This window comes from Chelonus insularis, unplaced genomic scaffold (assembly GCF_013357705.1).
Source record: "Chelonus insularis isolate UGA/USDA-ARS -01 unplaced genomic scaffold, ASM1335770v1 contig_339_pilon, whole genome shotgun sequence".
In the NCBI taxonomy this organism is placed as follows: domain Eukaryota; kingdom Metazoa; phylum Arthropoda; class Insecta; order Hymenoptera; family Braconidae; genus Chelonus; species Chelonus insularis.
Window position 1 is genome coordinate 157,376 of NW_023276505.1, and position 24,866 is coordinate 182,241.

A 24,866-nucleotide genomic window follows, 5' to 3' on the forward strand; every position below is an offset into this window, starting at 1 on the left:
CAGACATTAAATCTTTTATTTTAAATGGGTTGATGGAGAATAGCGTGACCGAGTGAAATGAATTATTTGTGACTCACATTGGGTGTCAGTATAGAGATCATGCTAGGTGCGACAGCTACGTTCACATTTCGCCACTGATTTATCGGAGTGTTTGTAACCATGTGGTCTATCGCATCGTTCAAAATTTCCATGCCTGTCGCAGCAGTCACTTGCATCGAGCCTAAATATTGTGCTCGCAGGACTTTTTTTGGCTCTTCCATTGGAGTTGGAAACGATTGCGCTGCAATAATATTTATTCAATTGAGTTATTTATTGATTTACTTATTTTTAAAAAATCAATTTCAACATTAGAAATTAATATGAATATTATTGGAGTAAAAATTGTATTTTTTAAATAGAATCTAATATAACCTAGTATGACTTACATTAATCTTTCTGTTTACTTTTCAAATAGAAATAAATCATTACTTTAATAATTATCATTGTTACTTTGTCACCCACTGGTTAGTAGTATTAAAAAAAAATTAATTCTATTTAAAATTTATTGCAAGTTATAATTATTTATTGATGCTCTTGAAACGGGAATATTAAAGCAGGTAAGACTGAGTGCAATAATTATTTGATAATCAAATATAATTAGATAAATTGGGACACATTAATGTTGATACTCACTAACAAGTGGTTGGTCATTTCTATGGAAACGACGATGTTCTGTAGGTAAATTTGTTGGTCTCGTGGCTAAACTAGTTCTACCATTGATGTCTACTGGTTTGGCGAGGTTTTGATGAAGCGATCGTTCGATCATAATTTTTTTGCAGATATCACGTAATGTATTGGCAATTGTACGAGCTGGTATGTCACATCTGAATACATGGCACATAAATTTCCGAGTCGATCTGTCTCTTGCCACATATGCAAAATCCCTGTGAAAACAAACGGTATTGTTATTTGTTTTTTTTTGAAGCCTAATCTTTTCATGAAATCAACGGTTTTATTGTAATTCAATTCTATTTTATTTCAAATTTATTTTTGGAAGAAGAAAAAATATTTCAAAGATAAAATGTAATTTAAGATTGAATTTAACTTCTGAATCTTGATTTTACAATAAAAATTTCCACTCAAACAATTTTCCTAAGAAATGTTAGGACACTAAACTGCCTATTTTCCCCACAAGTTATTTTTTACAATATTTTCTGAAGTTGGAAGTTAAGAGAAGTTAGAAAAACTACGTGAAAATATATGAAGTTACGTAAAGTATACTCGTAAATTTTTTCCATGTTTTTGTGTATCCTAAAATCCCTGACGTGCAATTTCTTATTTTTAAGGAGATTTTAACATGTTCAACAGAGTCTTTTTGCATGTTTTTCATTTTTCATGTCTAATAAAATGACATTCTAAAAGATTCATTTTGTTATAAATATATGAAAAGCACTTTCCTCGAGTATTTAAATTCCATCGATAATATTTATAAAATCAACATTATCCCAGGAAAAAGAAAGCAACCTATATAACTTCTTATGTGGAAATTTTTTTTTACATTATTTGCTTAGTAGTGAGTTACTCAGATACTGTAGAACTAATGTATAAGTTAATTAAACTCGTTTATACTCAATTTACCTCTCGCTGTTTAATCCACAGAAAATGGCAGCCATGTAATAAGCGTTAATTTATATTGAATAAACAATGTTTACCAAAGTATAAAAATATGCTAAATTTACATAATCTTTATTTACGTACCGTCCATGATCTCTACCTACACCCCATACCCTTAAAGTATGGATTGGTTGAGTGTTGAGTACTGTAAGATTCTCAGGATCAATTAACTTCAGAGCTCCTTCATCAAGATCCATAAAGAGATCTTTGCCCTAAATAATTTATTTTCCAATTATTATTTAAATCATATCATCAAAGTTAATATTCATATTATAATGAAAATACTTACATCTCCCCATCGTCCAACAACATCTAAGAGATCATTCCTTCCTAGAGATAAATCGACGATGCACTTATTTACTGCCTTAGAGCTTCTCTCTGGGGTTAAATCTTCCTCAGCAATTTCTGTCCAACCGAGAGATCGAACTGCAAATCTTATTGGTTTGTCTCTTCCCTCAGAGTCCGCTCGAGCTGGGAAACTTCTTCTCCTTCAATGATTAATCATTGGTTTAGCAAAAAAAAATTACTCGATAAAATGAACCTTTTTATTGAATAGAATACTTTCTTACTTCAGTGCTAATTCTTCTTTTCGTTTATTTTCTGCTTCTTGATCTAATGCAGAACTTGTGTTGCTACGTGTCACTGTATTGATTATGTTACCCAATGTGTGGAAATTATTAATCTGTAATAATAAATTTTATCAACTTCTGAACACTTTATCATGACAATAATCTATAATAAAATAAAGAAACTAAAAAGTTTTTTGTTTATTTTGTACGATCATGCATTGTTTCCTGTATTTTTATCATACTGTATTTTAGCTATAAGTTATTCACATTATACATTTGTTAGTCTAGTTTATTGCTACTTTATTTTATTAATTCAATAATGTAATGTTGATGATTTTCATCATCAATGTCTTTCCCTTTAGATCATTTTCTGTTGACTAATGATTGAATAGCTTTTATTCATTTGAATTCTTGAAATTGGATCAATGATAGTTTGGGCTGATGCGAGAAGCATGTAAAATAAATAGTAAAACATACACTATCGTTGTCTTTGACGAGGCTCCTACGATTTTCAGTCTTGGAGTTGAGTGATGCCTCTGGAGGTTCTCTTTGTATGGTTCCACTCTTAATGTGCCAGTAGTAGGGGCCATCCTTGTCTGAAATAGAAGAGAACGGAAGGCGCGTGTCAGTCACCTGTTGCGTTTCTCGTTTGGTCGATAAATTATTCGGGAGATCCGGGTGAGGCCTCAATGCGGAAACGCGACGGCTCCACAGACCGGAGAACCGGACTCAGACCATTTGCCTTGACTCACTAAATTGCATAGAGTAGTTACTCACCCTCATGTTTCTCCCAACCTGCTGGTAGGTTTTCATCCTTGTCTTCAGATCCAGGACTCTCGGACTTTTCTGTTGAATTTTGTGATTGATTTGTAATTATTTGATCTTTAGGTTGTCTACGTTTCACCGGCACACTGTAAACATCACTATTCAGGCCATCCTCTACATGTGGTACGCCACCCATCTCCGTTAGATCGTTGTCAGCTTTTTCACAATAACTTTAATCAAAATAACACAAAAGATAATTAGTATATCATTTATCTCATTCAGAGCTTAGATAAAATATTTAATTAGTAATTAGCATGCAATTAATTAATTGACATTGACTACTAGATCATTACGAAATAATTTGCAACAAAGCAAGCGTTTTTTTTAGATTAAATTTTTTAAATGATATAGAATCAAAGGTTATGGATTGATTTTTCTAATTATTTGAGCAGCAAAATTTTATTCGCAAATCAATTTATTTACAAGCTAATTAATTTATCAAAAACTTTTAATTATAATTCTAAAATAAATAACACAATTTTTTTGAGTTACAGACTATGTTTACTGTATTTAGATTAAAAAAATACATTTTAAGATGAAGGATAAGAAATAATACAAATAGCGTTTTTCTAAGTAGCAAATGAAATTTTCAATTGAACTTAATCAAAGTTCATTCAACTAACAGGGTTAACATTAGTTAGCAATGATGATATCAAATCTTCAATGATTACATATCCGAAGCCGTTAAACATAATGAGCAAAACGATAATCGTAGAGGAAAGCATTGAATAACGATTCAGAATGTTCGATAGTCTAACGACGTGGTCAATTGCTAGGGTTATCGTCATTCACCATTTGAAATGACCAATTGAATAGTACGTCGCGAGGGTGCGGGTTGCTCGTAAGCTTTTACGGCTCTCCTGGCTCGTGGTTAAACGAAATCGCCGATAAAACGCGTAAAAGAGAAAGTCAGAAAGAGAGAATGAAGTGAACCAGGTGAATCGTGGTGAATATTAACACAGACAAAAAGTAGCTTTTACCACTACCGCGAATTCCATTAGAGAGAACATTTAAAGAAGACTTTTTGTTATATATTTCACCATTATCGCGAGTGCTCATGTTGGAAACTTTTTTTGATGATATTAGTAATGGCAATCCGTTGATAAATTGAAAAATATCATTTAAACTTGATAATTTAATCTGCAGGAGAAAATATGATATTAGTTATAGGATGAAACTTTCTCGATATTATTTTGCTCCAAGTTTTATCAATTAACTTATAGTTTAATTTAAGTTTAATGTAATTATTTTATATTTTATATAAGATAAGTGTAACAGTAATAGAACATCTTGATATACTACAGTGTAATAATATAATTGATAACATTAACTGATAACATCATTTTATAATTTGTATTTGAGATCTTTTTTAATTAAATATCATTTACTTTATATTTAAATAAACTAGCATATTTAAATCATCATAAGTGATTCGGGGTGAAATATATTAATTATCAGAGACTTGTTAATATGTTAGAACAAACTTGATTTTTTCACTTATTAACGTGAATTCTTTCCAATAAATTACGACAAAATATTTCTACATTTATGAAAGATTGTTTTAAATAGTAGTATTATTTTAGTTCGGTCGTACACTAATCTTATTTTTTGTTTAATTACTGGTACATTTATCTTTATTAATAAATATTATTAGTACATTGCTGCAGATACTGAAGCATTATATAAGCACTACTACTTGAATTTAAAAAATATAAATTTATATTTATAATATAATAAATAATAATATGAAAATTTTTAATAATAATCGAGTTATTAATTCTACTCAACAAAAAAGAAAAAAATGATCAAAGTTTTGAACGAGGTCAACAAAAAAGCGACAGAAAAATTTACAACGACCAAAGTGGAGAGTCTCTGAGTGATATTATCTCTCTGTAAATATATTTGAGTCGTGAAAAGCTAGTGATAATTAAGAGCGACATAATTTACTGGTTTTTTTCATTGTCAGTGCAGGGAAATTTATAATAATAGTAATCAAAACAATATTTAGGTAGTAAGTTAGTACGACTTTTTTTTACAAGTACGTACTTTCTGAGGTCGGAACCACCGGCATCGAGGGTTACGGAAACATTTGACAGGGCCGTGGATGATGGTCGAGAATTCCCGTTGAGATTATCATCAACCAGCGTCGACTCGGCTACATCCGCACCCTCGCTGCCATACCTAAATCACGTATTTTTTTTTGAGTAATAATTTCATTGTTTTCATGTGAAATTTAACTACTTAATTATTCATAATATTTTAATCTTAACTAATGATCATTAGAAATAAAATCCAGGTTAATTGGTGTAAAAAATTGTTATTAAGTAAAACGATGACATTGAAATTTTTTTGTTTTTGGATAGAGATTACGTTGACTAATTACAATGCCGATTTATCTCTTAATTTACAAATGGCGAGCATTAGTCAAACCTTGGAGAAAAGTTTAACTTAATGTTTTGATGAATTATGTAGAAGATAAAATTTCGTTAGTTTAATGTATGAATTTTGTTTGTTTTTATTTCATGTAATTTTAATGAATATTAAGTATTATTTTTAGATTCATTATTTCAATTAAAAATTTGTAGAATTTATTCATGTCATAACTCAACTTTAATTAAATTTAACTGCAATTATATTACGTTATTTTGTTGATTTTAATTTTCAATTTTCTTCCCAACACAAATATTAATTCCGTCAATAAATAATCAGCATGAATTATTTATTTAATAAAATAAAGAAAAAAAAGACTTTTGAATAATATTGAATAAATTTTATAAAAAAAATTTTATCAAAAATAAAGTATATTTTTTGGAATTAAAACAAGTTTATTAAATATTCTAATTTTTTTTCGTTATTTAATGTTGTTACTAAGGAAACAGTTACTGAAATTTACGAGTAAAACAACACCAAAATTAATTAAAATAAAGTGAGAGTGTTCATATGTCTTCTTGGCACTCTCATCTTTCTGCTACGCAAACGTGTTCACTTGGGATAACTGCTTCTGGATAAGTGTAGCAATTTAATTAACGATAATAAAACCCGGCCAACAACGAAACAAGTTAGCATACACTTGCTAACCAAGCTTAAATAATTAAAGGATTAACTGAGAATGTTTGCCTACTATTGCCATGATATTACATTTTATTCTTATTTTCCTTCAAACTCACTTGAACTTTGCGGCTTCATTGAATTATCATTTATTTCACCTTCAGAGAGACCTTCAACCATCACATTTGTCATACTAGCCTTGAACTTTACGCTGGAAAAATTGTTTAGACCTTATTGTGTTACGTGGAAATTTTTTTCAAAGTTGAGAAAAAAAGAAAGTTGTAAAAAATTATTGGAATTTTTTTTTCTAATAATCTTTTATTCATATTGATTTTATTGGACTCTCTCGTAACAATTAAATTTTCCAGTAAAAAACAAGTAAAATAATTTTTTAAGAAAATTTAATAACCAGAAATGATTGAAATGTTGATATTAGAGCAATGTTAATATGTGATTGAGCTTAAAATAAAAAATATAATGAATTAGGTGAATTTGAGTGTTGCTGAATGAAGAATAACGTGATAAAAAGCATCATCACCAATTCAATAAAAGCCATTAGCAATTGAGTTTTATGAACGTTTAATAGAAGAAATAGGCGTCTTGACTACATGTATCAAATTAATGGTGAGTCTATATGCAAAACATATGAATTTACGGGCGTGTCGTGTCGGCCACAAAGTAGAATTACGTTCGCACGAAACGACCAGCAATTACCGTTCGTTCGTAAACGAAGGACTTTCGATTAGAGCTATCGATCTTTCGATACTATCAAATGTCTCGACTTTAATTGGGTCGAAAGCATTCGATGGAAATAATTTATGTGGTATTTTTTATTTACATAACTACGAGCAAACGTCCTGTTAAAATGATTCATGCGATAAAACAGCTTCGATAGAGTTTAGTACACAAGTAATTAGTTAAAATGGGTAATTCTCAACAAATTAATTGTTCAGGGAATCGAGAGAATTTAAATTCTTCCAAGTTTCCAAGTATGCAATATTCTTGCGCACGAATTCACTGCTGAATTGCAGGTCTAACAGAGATCTCCCCAGTCTATTGAACTGTGAAAAGTAAATGTAAAGGCAACTGCAGATACTCCGGAAGTGGTATCTATATTTACTACTTTACCAACGATTTCGGTTTATTCTAGTGTAGTCGATTGCTATTACGTTTTGTATAATGGACTTTGCTGAAGTACATTACTAGAGAAACCACATGTATACTCTATTTTCTATTCCTCCCTTGTTTCATGAAGACCAATAAATTATTTCTTCATACTATAATTATTTATTTTTAGCTCGCGTAGACTTTATTTACTCATTAATATTCACTAATTAAGTCAACATAATTTTATATTTCATTTTAATTCAGTTGCTGACTAAAAATAATTTCATTTTAGTTGGGAGGAGCTTTTGGGGTTAATCATTGTCATAAAGTTGGTCATTGATTCTAATCGTAAATGTTTTTATTACATTTACTACCATTTCTATTCATTTTTTAAAAGTTGATTGATAAATCCATTTATAATTTATTTTGATTGCGAGTTAATTATTAAATTAGACGAATTTTTTTAATTTTAAGCAATCAAATAAATTGTGTTTATTTTTCGAAAGCTTTTAACAGCGTTCAATGAAGTTTGAAAAATGATATTTGTCTACAAAGGGAGTTATAAACTCATTAATTTTAAATTTCATATTTTATTATTTCACATAAATAATATTGAAAAATTTAATTTAATACAATTATGCATAAAAATTTAATAATTTGATAAAAATATTCAAAGCTGATAGGGAAATTATATAAATGAAATTACTTATCTAATGTTGATGTTCCATAATGATAACTCCTAAAAAAATGTTTGTATAAAATAAAGAGAGAAATGGTAAAATTAATAAAAATGAAGTGATGCAATGTGTTCTTCGTGCATACATATCCATTCAAATTTCGAATATCCGTGGACTTTGTTCATGCACGGATGTTTTTCCAGCAATTCTTCTTCGTCATAGTAACTTCTTGAGCATATTTTGGAATAAAATAAAGAGATTCCTCGACGCGCGGGTTTTTCCGCGCGACGTGAATAAAAGTTGTTGTCTGTCTTTCTCCCTCATCTCTGGCAGGAGAAATGTGGGCGTCGGTAACGGCCTCGGCGTCGTTGGCGTCGGACGACGTTCATTCGATCAATACATACGGCACCGGCGCAAGCATCCCTCTCACTTCCACTTTTAACCCCTCCACATTTATGTTGGATTTGCCCTACGACTATCTCTCTCTATTGTATGTGCGCCTTTACTTTGCTAACCCTACGTCACTCAACTTACAAGTATACGCGCATTTTGCATCCCTCTTAACGTCTTCACGCCCCTCCCCCCTCGCCTAAAACTTGAATTTTCGATGTCAGACTGATGGAGCAACGTCTCATCCTGCCTCAACTGACTGCTTCTCTTTCAAAACGTGCACACGGCCTTGGGTAATTAAGTTTATGCTGATTTACCACCCTTCGATTCAACTCCCCATGCTCATCAACGTACCTTGGATATGTCTTCAGGGGCTAAATTTATAATGGTCCCTGTCGAAATTTTCCCTTTTTCATTTAATCCAATATACTAAGAGAAAATTGAAGAAATGATTTATTCAGAGATGACGGTGGAATAGACAATGTTACATAAAAAAATTATTTCCCTCAGTTAAATATACACAATTCCATCTTTTTTTCAAGATCATTATTTTTATTTATTTTTGTTTTTTTAGGTCATTCTCAGATGAATAAGTTTTATAAATAAATAATTAACATCAGATAATATCTGAAAAATGTTTATGATTTGAATATTCTATTTATTCTGTGTTTTTCAATCGGGTTGAGAAATTGTATTATAATTATAATTCAAAAATAATTATTCTGTCAATAAGGAAATAATTATATTCTCAATAATTTAAATGATAAAAATGAAAAAGTAGTCATTACTAGTTCATATAATTTTATATTTCTATTATATAATTTTTTTTTCATTTAAAATTGATTTTAAATAGAGAAATATGCATTTATAAGAAGGACAGCAGTGTGAATTATCAAAACATTCTATGAATGATGCATCTACTTGCAAAGTATTTTTGATCAATCCATAAATGGATAGTAGAGAAGAAAAGGAAAAAAAAGAGTTTGAATAAAAATTATTGGCAATTTTTTTTTATACAACTGTAGTATTAAATTTAAATTTGTAATGTTCTCTACGTGTTCCTAATTTATTTCCATGCAGTTGCAAGTTTTTAGATGACTATAAGTTCTCTCCATTTCATCTGAGACATTGTAATCTTCGATCTCAAAGCCTCGAAGTGCGATATATCTTAGCTGGAGTCTGATTCCAACGTGAGTCTTGCAAATATAGAATAGAGGGGCAAGGAGTTTATCAGGAACACGCGGAAAGGCTTCCGGAGTCTCACCGATTACGTCTTGCCGAGCTAACGGAAGAAACGGGGAGTGCACGTAAGAGATAGGGCGCACAACTGGAAAAGAAAAAAATGAATGGAAGTTAGTGGAGCACCAAAGCGAGAGAAAAGGGAATTCCATTTGGACGATTTATGGAGAGTCGCGGGTGTGCTCGGCAGTACTATGTACCTTCTCGCAATTTCATGATGCACCTCATACCATTGTGATGTCACGGAAAACCTGTCGACCTGATATTGCTACTGGATAGTAGTAGTAACGACCTCGTGTCGTCAGACGGCCATTTTATTGATGTCTATCTCTACTTTACCTATATTTCTTATGTTCTATTAAAGAGTGATTGATGATGAAAAATCGTGAAAAAAGTGTTTTAGCTAGAGCATCTATTCTGATCTATGCATAAAGAGTTAGAATGAAAAATGTTTAAGGACAATTGAGGTAAAACATTGGAAAATAAATGCAGATTAGAATGTAAAAGATAATAAAAGAATTTCTTTTTCTTTCTTTCATTGTTATGTTTATTAAATTTTTTTTAAATTTCTAAATTCCAATGTAAATAGTAGAGATTGCTTTTAGATTTGACAGTGTAAGATTTCGATAACAATTGAAAAAAATTGAACAATTTTTTTTTTTTTAGAGATACAATTTAAAGAGTTGAGAGATTTTTTTCCATTGACTCTGATTCCAGTTTGGAACAAAAATTGCTCTATCAGCTGTATGACACCGACATTCGACAACGAATTGTCGTAAGATACTTTAGAAAAAAAAATTAAAGCCCAAGGTGTAAGTTATCGAATCCAATGGAAAAAATAAATTGCAATTTTCCCAGAAAAATACAATTCAGAAAGGAGAGTAAGAAATAGGGGCGAGTTTTTTTTCTATTTCTCACCTTTTCAGTGTTATTTTCTAGGTCATCAACATGAATTACAACCTGCAAAAACTCTTTATTAAAGTGGAAAGGCTGGGTTAAAAAATTTTTTTTTTTTCATTATACCGAAATGGCTTTTTTTATAAGAGTAATAACTATAAGAATATCAATCGTTCCTTGTAAAACTCGCTTTTTTTTTTAATGTAGTCCCAGATCATATAAAAATTCTTTTCTTGAGAAAATAAGTTAATTTAAGAATGAAAAACAATTGTTTTGTAAAAATTCCTGTTCGAAATTGAAATAAATATTTTATTTATAAATTGTTGCCTTTTTAAATGATTACAATGTGATAAACAATTTCATGCAACAAACTAGAAATATTTCCATCAACACTAACACAACTGAAAACTCTATATTGCATTTACTAAAATAACTGTTCTAAAAATATCAATTCATTGCCTTATACAAAGGGCCAAGTACTACAAAAAGATTTTCAATCTCGGTACTTCATCAATGCTACCAGCTGCACTCTCGAGTGTTTGATTTATTAATAAAATACAACATGATCATAAGCAAAACCATATGAAGTCTTGAGAGTTTAAAGAGTTTATTTTAACCAAAAAAAAGTAAAACACAATAGACTTCCTTCATTAGATATGAGTTGCAAAATATAGTGTTTGAGTTTTAGTAAAATGCTAACCGAAACAGGAGTAGTTTCATTATATGATAAAAGTGAGTATTGTAGTATTTCTCTGTCGAGAAAATTGCTATATAGCTCTTCTGGGTGTTCTTCCGTACAAAACAAGAGAGGAGGTAATAATTTGCACGAACAAATAGTGGCAAAAGAAAACGAAAAGGTTGAATAGAGCTCTAGCCAGTTGAGACAAAATCTTGGAGGAATACCAATGTAGAAAATAGAAAAGAAAATATTTTTTCTCCAAAATATTGCTAATTAAAGAGAAATATTTCAGATAAAATACACAAATAGAGAAGTAAATGAAAAAGCGATAGGCATTATGAGTATACTATTGTTCCAAAGAAAAAACATCTATTCATGTGGTGAGTTAAAGTAGAGAACATAAACAGATAAAACTTTTTAGCCAATAAAAAACGAATAACTCAATTTCATGATGATAATGATAATCAGAATGTGAATAGAGAAATCTTTACATGTAAGAGAAAGGTGTTATTAAAGCACTTGGAAAGTTTCAAGCCTACAATGAAAACAATGGATCATAATTAAATCCAATATGTTTTTATTAAATACTATCATAGCTTATATTATTTTATTGGAGAATATCGGTGTAATAATAATACACTCTTTCATGTGTATCACAATATTTGATTACAATCCTACTATTTAATGGACCAGGGAACATTATTGCAAATTTATCCACACACCTCAAAATGTCGTTGTTGAATTTAACAATTTTTCATCAGAAATACTCGAGGGACGTTCGTGTTTGTGCTGTATGTCACTATAGACAGAAGTATTAATCATCATGATGTCAAGAATAACGATACAGTGTCACGAGGGAATCACAGACTTGCAAATTTTTTTTGTCAACTTTTTTCACTAATTCTTTTTTTCTGTAAATATTCAGAACAATTATGATGATATTTTTAAACGAGGCCTGAAATGAAATTTAAATAAAATTTAAAATTCAGTTAAATGAACATGTTAGGTATATTTGAATATTTTTCATCATAGCATCATGAGCGATTCAGTGACATTGAGGTATCTAATAAGTATTTATTTTAGATACATTGTCACTAAATAGATTTACTTGTCATGCATTTTTATTTTATCTACAAAAATTTATTCATCAAATATCGATTTCTTCTTTGTTGATGTCCCGGAAAAATCACTCTCATTACTTCTATATCATTTCCTTTTTATCAAGTCAATCGTGTAAATTATTCAGTACCATTTTGGCTCGTAACAATACTTTGTTGATTTCTTTCGCAAACTTACAGTCAGCTGCCGGCATTTCTTATATCCGCAACCATTGGAATACACGGCACTAATTCAACTTCCACCGAACTTGGATTATTATTCATTAAAAAAAAAAAAAAATTTAATTTATAATTATTTAAAGAATAATATTAATGACTTGTGTTTTTATTTTAGAAAACAGTGGAATTTTCATAAACACTCGTATACATATTCATGATTATTTGTCACTGCAATTGAAAATGGTTCAATGGAAGCAATCCAGACATGAAATTCTTTCAGCTGAAGCATTTAAAGTATTGTTATGAAAGAATTAAAATTGAAATAAAAGTAAACCAGGAAAAAATCACACAAATCGTGCTATAAAAATAGCGAACAATGACTGCTCAACAGCCGGAGAAAGACTGAAGTAGTCGTGGAGTCTGTAAAGCTTTCGGATTGACTCGGTTGCACCCGGCTAAATTCGTACGACCTGATGACGTCATGATGCCGTACCATCGCGTGCCTTTACTACTAAAACTCTGCGGACTATGCAGTCTATAGACAATCTATTGCACCCGTGAGTTGTTTCCTTTGGTTTTATTTTATTTTTTTATTTTTTTTTTGTTTTGAGGTCTCACGATATGATTAATAGCCGAAAAATTACCTGCTCCATGATCGATTGTTATTATTTGAATCTCAAATGTCAACCTTGTTTCTACTCCTTTTTCATGCTTTTCGGTTTACGTATCACTTTAACACACAAAAATGTCTTTCGAAAAAAATTGCATTGATTGGTATGATTTTATTAAAGTTTTGACACGAATTTATGCATTTATTTGTACCGAGTTGAATTTTTTAACAATAATTTTCAATAATATTTTTTTGTAGTACTTAAATATTAACGAAAGTAACTAACTAATTTAACTCTGTTAAACTAATAATGAATATATTTAATAATTATTGATAAATTTTAAAAGATAATGTTAATGTGTTTTATAAGAATAAAAGAAATAGATTTTAAATAAGTTTATAATGTTGAAATGGAAGCAAACAAATATTTCATTACAGTAAAAACTTCATAAATGTACTTTCAAGTAGTATAAGCATATATTGAGGTAGCCGTTAATATATTTCACTTTTGTTTTGTATGTCGCGATAATTCTCATAGAAACTCGATTCAATATAATACGAGTATAAAGTTCTGGAGCCCCTTTTCCAGCTGGAAAGTTAGAACAAAAAACATAGGAAATAAGAAAAGTTATTTTTTAAACACAATGAAAAACACCATGGAATCATTTTTCAAGTTTCTTGTAATTTAAATAAAACACAAAAGCAAAAAGAGAAATGAGAAATAAACGTGTAGAAGGTAGTAAGGGAAAAAAGTAAGTATAGATAAATAGATTGAAGCTGTATTGGTCTCTAAAAGACATTCCAAATGGGGACGAGAATTCGAAGGAAAGTAAATTCGAAACTTTTGTCTTTCAAATTTATCCTACTCCTGTCTTCGTCTGCCTGCAGCTGTGTTTGCTAGAAAGCGAAGCAACTTGTTCGATTGAGTAGGTAGGGTACATCTCTTTTGGACAACAAGAAACTGCTTGTTTATGTTCGCTGAAGAATCAGAAAATGAAACGAACTGTGAATGAAAGTTAGAAAAGCATAGTTCGTCATTCAACGAATTTTGTTTGGCTTGTGAATTAATAATACAATCAGACACTTTCACATTTGATAGACGCCAAACTCAATTTGAAGAAAAGAGCATTTCATTGAAATGTTGCCTATCAAGTTCTGCATGAAACTAATTAACTTGGAACTTTATTGACATTTATTAGCATGAATTTTGAAAATGTTTTATATCAATCCCTTACAAGTGTTTAATTATGATATCATCGATTAACATTGTAACTACTTTTTAATTGGTTTATGATGTATAAAAAGGAACTATAATATTAATAAAATGCGTGATAGCATATTTAGATACTTTCAGTGCACTGAAATGAACACACTAAAATTGACTCTAATATTATTACATACAAGAGTCATATCTTTTAATAAATCTCTATTCTAAACGAAGAGAAAAAATGTGTTGAAAAAAGTGAAAAAGATCGATAGTATATCAATATCACGAAAGAATCGAGTATTTAGTTGAGGTAAAACGAATGAAATAGACATTTGAACATTGCTAGCTACAGCATAATACCCTAGAGCTGTCGATACATGTATTATAGCGTGTGCTATTGTCCCTATGTAGTGGTTGTAGCATAGAAAAGAGAAAAAATGAGTAAAAAAAGCAGAAAGACTATTGATAGTGACATACGAGGTTTCTGCACTTTCACGAGGCTTGTATATGTGATATACTTGGCAAGTTGGTTCAATGGTAGTGATGCCGACCGGCGTTGAGATTACCGACGGGATTCGATACGACGAACGTCGCAGAACCCAATCAATAGACTACAGTCAACCTCATTCTTCCTCTTTACCCTTTACCCCTGCAGCTGTTTTCTATCTTTTTCCTCTCTCTTTCTCGCACTTATATGCCTGATATCTTATGTACTGTATTCTTCCGATACTAGATCCCGTTGCAGTCTTCGATGAACGTTGACGAGGTCGTTCCACTCTTGGACTCTGGAATAGATGATGAGGGTGGACAAAAAGATAAAAGGGATGAAAACTTGGCAACTCAACTGCTCAACGTTGTTGCTATTGATTATTGACTTGTTTTCTTTTTTATTCTGTAATGATGTTGAAGATAAATCTTGCAAGCCAAGTTGTGTTATTTCATTGAATTTCAATTAGTTTAATCAGTGAATTACTTGAGTATTGGAGCTCTTCATAAGTTTACTAACTTCTTTATTAAATTGTTGCGTCAAGTCTTTACGGTGTTTAAATTATGAATTTAATTCTAGTTCTTTTACAAGTTTCATTTAATACAGAAATTTATTTTAATATGCTTTCTAAATATTAATTGTATGTAGAAATATATAATAGCAAAATTCATTCGGATATTTTTTTATGAAAATTGAGTTTATCAGTGGAATAAATATTTAATATTTGAATTCACAAAAACGGGTGTCGATTTGATTTCTAATATTTTTTTTGGCTCAATTGTCTTCTGAATTATATTATTCAAATTTCGTGTTTATTTAAAGTACCTAAAGCCACAAAAAAGGTCAAAGAGTCAAATAATTGAGAAATTCTTCGTACAGAAAATCGATAATTTAATGTAAGTAATCCTAGCTAAAAATACAGCAATTATTCTCTTAAAAATACTTAATATACTATAATTAGATTTTTGTAAAAAAGTATCTCATTTAAAAAATACTGATGAAAGGTCAATAAAAGCTACAATTTTTTAACTTCAATGCTTTTCAATAAATAAAAACGATATTTTTTACCAATTAGTACTTTTTCAACCTGATATTTATTTCTCGAACAAAAAAGAATTTAAAAATAGAAAATAATTAAAATACAGTAATAAATAAAAAGAGTTAAAAATAACTTCTTATCTATCTTTTTTCTTTACGAAACGAAAATAAATTGTCTGTGCATAATAAATGATTGCTGTTCATCATCATGCTGAAATACTAAGAAAATGGATAATTTATGTACTGAAATATTGTTAGACGTAAAGAGCATAAAAACAAGAAGAAAGTATTACTAGAAATGAAGCTAATAATTTTCAATATTTCTTGTAAGTTAATAAATGAAGGTTAGGTATGAAAGGGTGTTAAGTCCAGAAGTTAAGTACCGAAGAGTCTCCACAGGCGATGAAACCACCGGACCGGAAGTTAGTGTGGCTCAAAGCCAGAAGAGTGGTGGAGTGTCGTTGTGCGGGTGTACGCCCACAAGTGGATACTGGGTGTATTATTATTCGAGAGTCACTGAGATACTCGACGACTTGAAAAGCCCTAGGCACATCATTTTATATACTGCGGAGCTTTTACTACCGCAATTAACTGTGGCTTGTAATAAGATCTTAAGCTGCATCATCATCGTCATTATTATTATTATTATTATGATTATTCTATGCAGATAAATATCAACATTTTTTTTTATTTTATCCATTCAATCTCTGTCGAGTATAATTATTTTATTGCCGGAAGTGAAATTAATTTTTCCGCAAGTAATTATACATAGCAAATTGACTTGTGATAAAAGATAAATATCTTGAAAATTCGATGCATCACCTAGACCGTGCATAAAGCGTCCGTTCACCCTTTACACCACACGAAAATTCTACTCAAATCACAAAGCATTTCCAACTGACTAGTGCACGAACACTCTCCCTTCTCTTCTTTCTCTCTTCTTCATAAGGGTCAGAGGGTGAAGAGGGTCGTTGGCCCGTATGATTATTCCCCGACTTCGTGGCGCTTTGGAATGCATAGTAGCCACGTCAGTATACTCAACCTATACACGCCTCCTCAATCCTACCACTTTATTCAATGTTACTTGCGAAATCTTTCATTTCACTTTTTAAACAGTTTTACAAATTCAACAAGATAAGTCAGTTCAGGCCTAACAATATTAACAATTATACTAATTAATAGAATAAATATCAACAATTAAAATTACTGAGCTAAAATAAAGTATTTTAGAGATAAAAGAGGTGTTTTGACAATCATTTAAGTCTTGAAACTTTTTTTAACATTTTTTATAGGATTTTATTTCACACAGGTTGATCTTTTAATCTTCATTAATTCTTCACTCGTTCCTTCTTAGTTTTTTTTTTTTACTTCATAGAGTTGATCTTGAAAAAATAACCAATGACACCATTAGTAATTAGAAATTTTTTCCTTGTCTATAAGACAAATTGAGACAGAATTGAATGCAGACTCGTTAATCTTGCCACCGATCCTTGAACAAATATTTAGGAAGCATCAACCTAAACCACGTTCAACCCTGACCGCTAAAACTTTACACTCCTTGACAAAACTGTCACACTTACTACCCCCCCAGATACTTTGCAATAACAGCATATAACCTTGGACAAAAAAGGCTAGGAGAGAATAAAAAAAATTTACGACATCATTGTGTGAACAACACGTGTTCAACACGACAAGCTGTTCTATGTCATTTCCTCCTTCAAGTTCTGTTCATAACTTAAGGATGTGCTATATTAAATTTTTCATATTTTTACAACGTCGTAACAATTATTATGCTTCATAACAGCATTCCATAATAAATAAAATCACAGTTATGTTATGAAAATTAATGAAAAAATGAAAGGAATAAATAAGAGATCGTTATCAAAGTAAAATAATGAAAGTATAAAATTCAATTAATGTAAATTGTCAAAGTTAAAACATACCAAAATTGTCGTTTGTATTTCAACTTGTTTGTTACTGACTTTTAGTTCAACAAACTCATATTATTATACCAAGAACTACGGTATATTCTCGTAAACTTGCAACGAGACACGCGATATTACGGCCTGGTTTTACTCTGCGTGACGTCTAATTACGTCGCACATTAATTAAAATAAAATTGGAAACTGTGAATTACAGTCTGACTGCCTTAATTTACTATTTCAACCAGAATAACAATAAATTTTAAAGACACATTAATTTCTTTATACTTATTTGCTACATGTGTTAATAAAAGAAATATACAACTTTATATCACACAATAACAGAAATAAACATACACTTTATTGAGAATAATCCTTTTAAGCTGAAATATTGGATTACTTTGAGAGGGTTGAAATTTCACACCTTCATTTACTGGTCGAACGTATCAGTGAAAAATGTCGTAAAAGAGGGAAGTTGTTGTTATTGCTGTTACTTCGGATTAATAGTCGTCTATTTTACTTAAAATATTTAATAAAAAAATTTTTACTTGCAAAATAACATTGGAAGAATTTTTTCATAAATTTAAAAATTGAAGCACAAAAAAAAACACTAATGCGGAGATTGCAAAGCATGGAATGTTTTTTAAAAGTTTTAAATAAATCGTTTAAATTTATCAGAAGAATTTTTCATGATAGATACATTGGGGGATAAGAGAGAATCGATACTCTCTCTTACGCTTCTCTAACAAAGTTACAAACATAAAAAAGGATATTTTCAAGTCGAATGAATCACAGGTCAACTATGAGCCAACCTTTCTTATCATAAAAATAAAATAAAAACCAGTAAGCAAGAAAAACTGTTAAGAATCATTACTTTTTAAGAGTTAGATATAATAATAATAATAAACCCAATGATTGTTATTGAGTATTTTAATATTGTCAAAAATTCTGCTTACAATAAAGATAATATTAGAGTTTTTAATCAACTGACACCTAAATAATTTGGCTGACTAAACTCGATCTATACTACTAGTCCTCTTGTGTTTGAATAGAAGAAGCAATCGTCATTCCAATGGAAACGAATCTCAACCTCGTGAGTCCTAAACGAAACGAAAAATGCCCGGACCGGAATTTAGCATATAAATGAAATTCTAGAAACTCAGTAGAATGTCAATGCAGTAGTAGTGGTCTCAGGGTGGGTTTTTTCTCACTCGTTCCCATACAGTTGTGTCAGTCAAAGAAGTCTAAAAGTAAATGCACTGGGTACAGTAAAACTTCGTTGGGGGATTTCGTTGTCCGAGAAAACGATTCAAGAGTATTTGATGTCGATCGACTTTTGGCTCTCCAGTGACTTATATACGACCTTGTTTCCGGTTCACTTCAATTTTTCTATTTCTTTTATTTTTTTTTCTACCCCTATTGGGCTGTTCTTTAGAGTATTTTGTTTCTCTCTCTCTCTCTAGCTTTTCTTCCACTTCCACTAGATTTCGTTATTTTTCTATTCATTTTTTATTTTGATTTCCGATACAGAAAGCCAACTTTCATACACCTGTTTCTCCTTCTCGTCTCATGCAACCACAAGAATATTCTTATGCAAACTTTATGCTCCCTGAAGACTACTGCATGACTCCAATCTGCTACTGACTCAATTTCAATCCCTTGAGATTTTGGAAATATAAAAATATTTTTCGTATATTCGATACATTTAAGAACGATACCTACAAGTACATACATTTGATCAGCATTTTATTTATTATTTTTTTCGATATTTTTTATGCTATGTTTTTTATTATTTCAATCTTTCGTGTAAAAGTAAGATGATGGTATTTCAATAACAATATTTATCTCAAACTTTTAAAACAAGAAAATTCAATATTGTGAGCTACGCTAAAATAAGAGGCAATGGAAAAAGGATTTTATGTTTTTACACTCGTATTCATGGCTTAAACAATGCTCAATGGTCTCATGAAACGTTTCACCTTCGCCATCAACAACGAAAATTTCCGTAACTTGAATTTAGGAGTATTTCGAGGAATAAAAGCACCATGGATATGGCTGTAGTCCCATTAAAACGATTTATTGAACGACGAAAGAGAGTACGGAAAAAAACGAAGCGCTCAAAATACTTTCATCTTTGGTTGTTTGGATGTACTTCCTTTTGACAAGTAAATCAATTTTCTATATTACTATCACATTTTTTTTGTTTTTATACCGAAGAGCAATATTTTCACTAAGTAACGATGTGCAACAAAAAGCACTAAAAGTTCTAGGGTTTTTAAAATTCATTCCTCATAAAGTTAATGATGGAAAATAGATAAAAAAAAGTATGAACTGATATGAAAAGCTTAACTTAAAAAAGCTCATCAAAAATATTTAATTAAAGATTGAATATTTTTTTTTGTTTCTTGAAAAAAATGGAGAACTGAGAATAAATGAAATCTTGTACACCCTAACTTTTATTGCTTTCATTGGTATCCGTATCACGTGAAAAGCAGCTTTTTGGGATCAAGTTAATTCGACCAACCTCTTACAAAATCTTTACAAAGCCGTAATCTATAGAGCATTGAAAACAACGACGGCCCAACAGCATTGGTATACACTAGAGACTACAAAATAAACTGAGTCTTTCTGATGCGCATTACCATCATCAAGAGAACCTCAATTTTGTCCAAGTCTATGACTCTCTACACGTACAAGAAGCTTATGGGTTTGAAGGAGATGAAGCCACACATGTGCAACACCTCGAGGCCCAATCTTGCAAGAATACAAATGTGAATTCGTTTTTTTTTCATTTTCTCGTTTTATCCTTGCTCGACCACACTCGAACCATCGGTTGAGAATACAAATATCAACGTATTCCTGTACATGTCTCTGTATAAGACTCTCTTTCTTCAGTCAGCAGCCATTTCGTTGGACCAGATATAGAAAATCCTGGCATCGTTCAGCAAAAACGTGATGAGCATCTACTTTTAACATTGACGAACGTTTTTGGAGCAGAAAATTCTGATTAATATAAATGTATACAATTCAGATTTTAAATTCTACTCAAGAAAAGAATCTGAACTTAAATGATTGATCTTTTTTTGTACATAATAAAATGTCTAATATTTTTTTTCTTTTGCAATAAGAAGATAATTGTTGACAAAAGCAATACTTTTAAAAAGCAATAAAGTTTTTCCTAAAAATATGACTGAAAAATTGTAAAAAATAATAAAAAATTACTTTTTTGAAAACCACTGTTGTGAAAGATTGTTCGAAATTTAAGATATAAAATACCATAGTTATATTGAATAGAACAATTAATTAAGCTTTTTAGTGAGAGATTTCAAATAGATCATGCTAGTGAATTAATTTTGAATTAATCAATCAATTATGATAAGAAATAAAGATTTAGTAACATGAATCAATTTTTGATTAATCAATTCCATCTATAAATAATGTAATTGTATTAGCAGTACTCTATAGCGAATAATCTATGCATCAAATACTAAATGTTATGACCTAAATATTCTAGAATATATTTCAATTCACTGTTCTCTACTTATGTAATTGATCAATAAATTTTCAATTGGCAGTATTTAAATTTCACGAGTTATTGTCGTGTAATTATTATACGTTATGATGCATAAAACATACTAAAAAATTGTCAATAAACGTTCTCGGTTTGAATGTAAACATATTAATAATTCAATATTCACTCTAAAAAAAAAGATGAAGTCTCGCTTTGTTTTCCATAAATACTGAGTGCTTCAATATTTTAGCATATTGTATAAATTATATACAGCTTTTAACCTAAACAAATACATAAAATAAAAGTATAAAGAGAGGATTCTATGAATGATTTACATGGTTGTAAAAGCTTAAAATATTGTTTTACATGGGGATTTTTTTTTGAAGTTTTCACGGGAATATTTTCTAACCAGTCAGAAGAATGCAGCAATATTAATTCAAACTACATTTTGTTTTGAATTTTTAATAAAAAAAAATGCGAAATATTTTTCACATGTACGGACTTAAAATTTCAAAAAATATAAATATTTATATCTATAAAAAAATGTTTTTTTTTGCCTGTGAAAAAAATTAATAAGTATTAAAAATTCAATGACAAATCACTCTTTAAACCATCCTTAATCATTAAACATTTATTCAATCATTTTTATTTTTTTTATTTAGAAATAATTAAAATCTTGACGAGTATGTACATGATTGAAAAAGTAACATAAAAGTATAAAAGCATGAACATAAACAATTTTTATTTTTGATTCGACGCAAAGTATTGTTTAAAAGAAAATAACGATAATGATAGACAAATTACAAATAATATCATCAACGAGAAAATTATTTTATCAAAAGCACTAAACGATGAAATTGAATGAAAACAATGAATAAAGCTTGAATACAAAATTATCAGTAGTACGACCATATACTTGATACAACATATTTTGTTAACATGAAGAGTGTACGAATTGATGTACATATTTAATATTGTTATATAAGTAGTTATGTTTTAATGAGCGATAGTCATTATGGAACGATAAACTGTATAGAAGTACAAGCAAAATGCAGGCAGGTCATTTACCCTCCATACCATGTTGCAAATCCCAACGCGCCACACGTAATCTATATAATCCCAAAGGTGTCTCTAAAGGTGTAAGCCTGCTGCTCGTGAAAACGTTAATGCAGCTATAATGCAGCGATGAAACGCGACAAAGACATGATGGCCGAATAAATGTTGGCTGTGGATAAGATAGACGAAGTATACCAAGTTATAATAAAAGGAAAAATCCTTTCACCAAGTAGAATATACTTTCCTCTAGCTCTTTTTCTTCCTTTTCCTAGTTTTGTGTGTGCTATAGTGCTATAGTGTGTGGTAAAATAAGAGTATTACAATTTAATTCTGTTGGTTGTTGTAAAAAAGGTGGAATATGAGATAAAAAAGCAGAAAAAAATATGAGGCATTAATTTTTTGTTTTTTTTCTTAGCAATAGAAAAACGTTAGTCTTACGTAAAACGTGTGTTCACTTTTTTACGAGTGTCATTAATTTAACGATCAACTTGGGACGAACATGTTGAGGGACTTACACCTACGACACGAGTTTTCGCTCGAGTAATTGACGTGTCTTGAGAAAATTAGATTGCTTTTTGACGATTAGACGTGGCAGTCTCTTCAAGTGTGTATACAGGAGTTATTTTAGGTGTCTCGAGGATATAAACTCGAGGAACTTTACTGAAAGACGAATTTTATTTGCTACGTAGTAGTGTTTTACGGCGCCACAGGTCAGGCAATAAAATTTGTCTACAGTTTAGGTTTTTCAATAATTTAAAAAATAATTTTTTTTTTCCTTTATAAACATTAAAATGGTTTATAGATATTTACAACTATTACATCGTGACTTTATTGGACGCATTATCAGAAACATGTCGTAGACTAGCTTTAAATTATCCTGTCATTCCAAAATAACGCGCCCTTTTACACCCTTTTACGCTATTCGAAAGAACGAGGTGTCTACGGCAGTTAACGCGTTGACAATCTTCATGGGTAAAGCTCTTGGCGATGGGGAGAGATAAAATGAGAGTAGGAATAAGAGAATAAAATAAGTACAAAGGATTGTAGAAGATGCTGCTGTATAATACTATTCTTTGAAATTTTGCTATTTTTTTGACTTTAATTTTCAAGTATTTAGTAAAAAATAAGTGAATTTTAATATTGTAATATTTTTTTTTCTAAAGTAAATAAAATTTAAAATATTCATGTAATTTCAATTGATAAAATGATAATTATTCACTTTTAAAGTAAATTAAAATTTAATAAATGAATATTATGGCCGGAAGAGAAGCTTATCTTACATAAAAATTGAATTTGCATTTTTTTCTTCATAAATAATATATTTTCTTAGGTTTTATTTCTCCTAAATGGAAGGAAAAGTCAATTAAAATAAGTTTATTCCATTGCAGGCAAAAAAAAATCAACTCCAGGTCGTTTTTATTTGAGTTAAAATGATAAAATCTGTTTGATTAATGCAGGTAGCATTCAAATAAATATGTTAAATATTTTTGTTCATAAATATATCTATTATCAAATAATAGTTGTCTGTAATCCAAAGTAATTATTATTTTGATTGTCTTCATAAAATGTACCGAATTAGAGAATTTTATCAATAACTTTTGCTGGCTATCATGTAAAATTGTTTTTTCCAGCATAGCGTATTGTAAATGAAATTTTTTACACGAATATTTTTGAATAAAATTATCCAGTCTAAATACTTGAGCAATTAAGGATGAAATGTAGATAAAAATATGCATAAAAGAGATTGGTGATGGGGGATATTCAGAAAGCCTCAAGGAATGTCTTAGCCATTAACAGAAGCACCTTTTTTCACGCCCAATGTACCTTACTTTAGACATGATCGTTAAGATACCTATCCGGCATCCTTGTGATCATGTTGCTAGCATAACAAAATTCCAGTAGTTTTCTTCACCCATTCACTATCAGAAAACCTTTCTATTCACATCTTTCTTTCACTACAATGCCGATCTCACCATTGGCGTGTACCCCCGGGGCAAATAGGCTATTGTCATTACTTACAGGTTTATGTTTCCTGCGTCCAAAACCACCAAGATGCTATCATCACAAAAACTGTCGACACTGTGACAATGCGTCATCCGAGTTTACAAAGCTTCCTTTAAGCTCGATAAAAATACCTTACAAACCCTTGCACGATAAAAAAGTGATGGTATTGAGATACTTACTATTTACGATTTGTAATAAATTGTCCTTATAGAGAGGTCATGACAGTTTGTAAATCTATTTAAGAGAACCAAATTTTTTTTAAGCTCATAAGAATGCTAAATAAATTATTTTATTTGTTGAATAATTCAATTGAACTGCTTTATTTTAACTTAAATGCTTGCTTGAGGTAACAGTTGAACTCAAATAAAGTTGTAATGTTGTTTCTAATGAATAGAGTTATTTAGAACTAATTGTAATTAAAATAAGGTATGGATAAAAATGTTAAATATATTAAAATGATACTTAAAGGATAAAAATTGACGAAATGTAAAAGATTTGTCCGAGAGGAAATGTTTAATAAATATTCGAAGATCTAGTGATAAAAATTCTCTGATAAGAACGTTCTCAAAGCACTTGCTGCAAAACGTTAATAAGAGTACTTCAGTTAACGGAAAAATAAAGAAACAAAAATGTTTTACCTTTTTTGTAAAAAAAATTCTTCGTTTAACGT

At 30.1% G+C, this 24,866-nt stretch overlaps 1 protein-coding gene across 9 annotated transcripts in view; it reads right to left on the reverse strand.

Moving 5' to 3' along the window:
• Positions 1 to 24,866, reverse strand: part of LOC118066265 (protein Fe65 homolog) — a 115,373-nt gene that overhangs the window by 5,310 nt on the left and 85,197 nt on the right. For 7 of the 9 annotated variants that reach the window (XM_035082179.1, XM_035082178.1, XM_035082177.1 and 4 more), the window contains 9 exons: positions 5,094 to 5,228; positions 3,000 to 3,217; positions 2,700 to 2,818; positions 2,223 to 2,335; positions 1,943 to 2,141; positions 1,738 to 1,865; positions 1,618 to 1,623; positions 673 to 923; positions 78 to 280 (listed from right to left, as the gene is read on the reverse strand). In XM_035082179.1, coding sequence (XP_034938070.1) covers positions 78 to 280; positions 673 to 923; positions 1,618 to 1,623; positions 1,738 to 1,865; positions 1,943 to 2,141; positions 2,223 to 2,335; positions 2,700 to 2,818; positions 3,000 to 3,217; positions 5,094 to 5,228 — 1,372 coding nt within the window. The remainder of the gene's footprint in view (positions 1 to 77; positions 281 to 672; positions 924 to 1,617; positions 1,624 to 1,737; positions 1,866 to 1,942; positions 2,142 to 2,222; positions 2,336 to 2,699; positions 2,819 to 2,999; positions 3,218 to 5,093; positions 5,229 to 24,866) is intronic. The other 2 variants (XM_035082182.1, XM_035082181.1) reach the window with 2 other exon arrangements.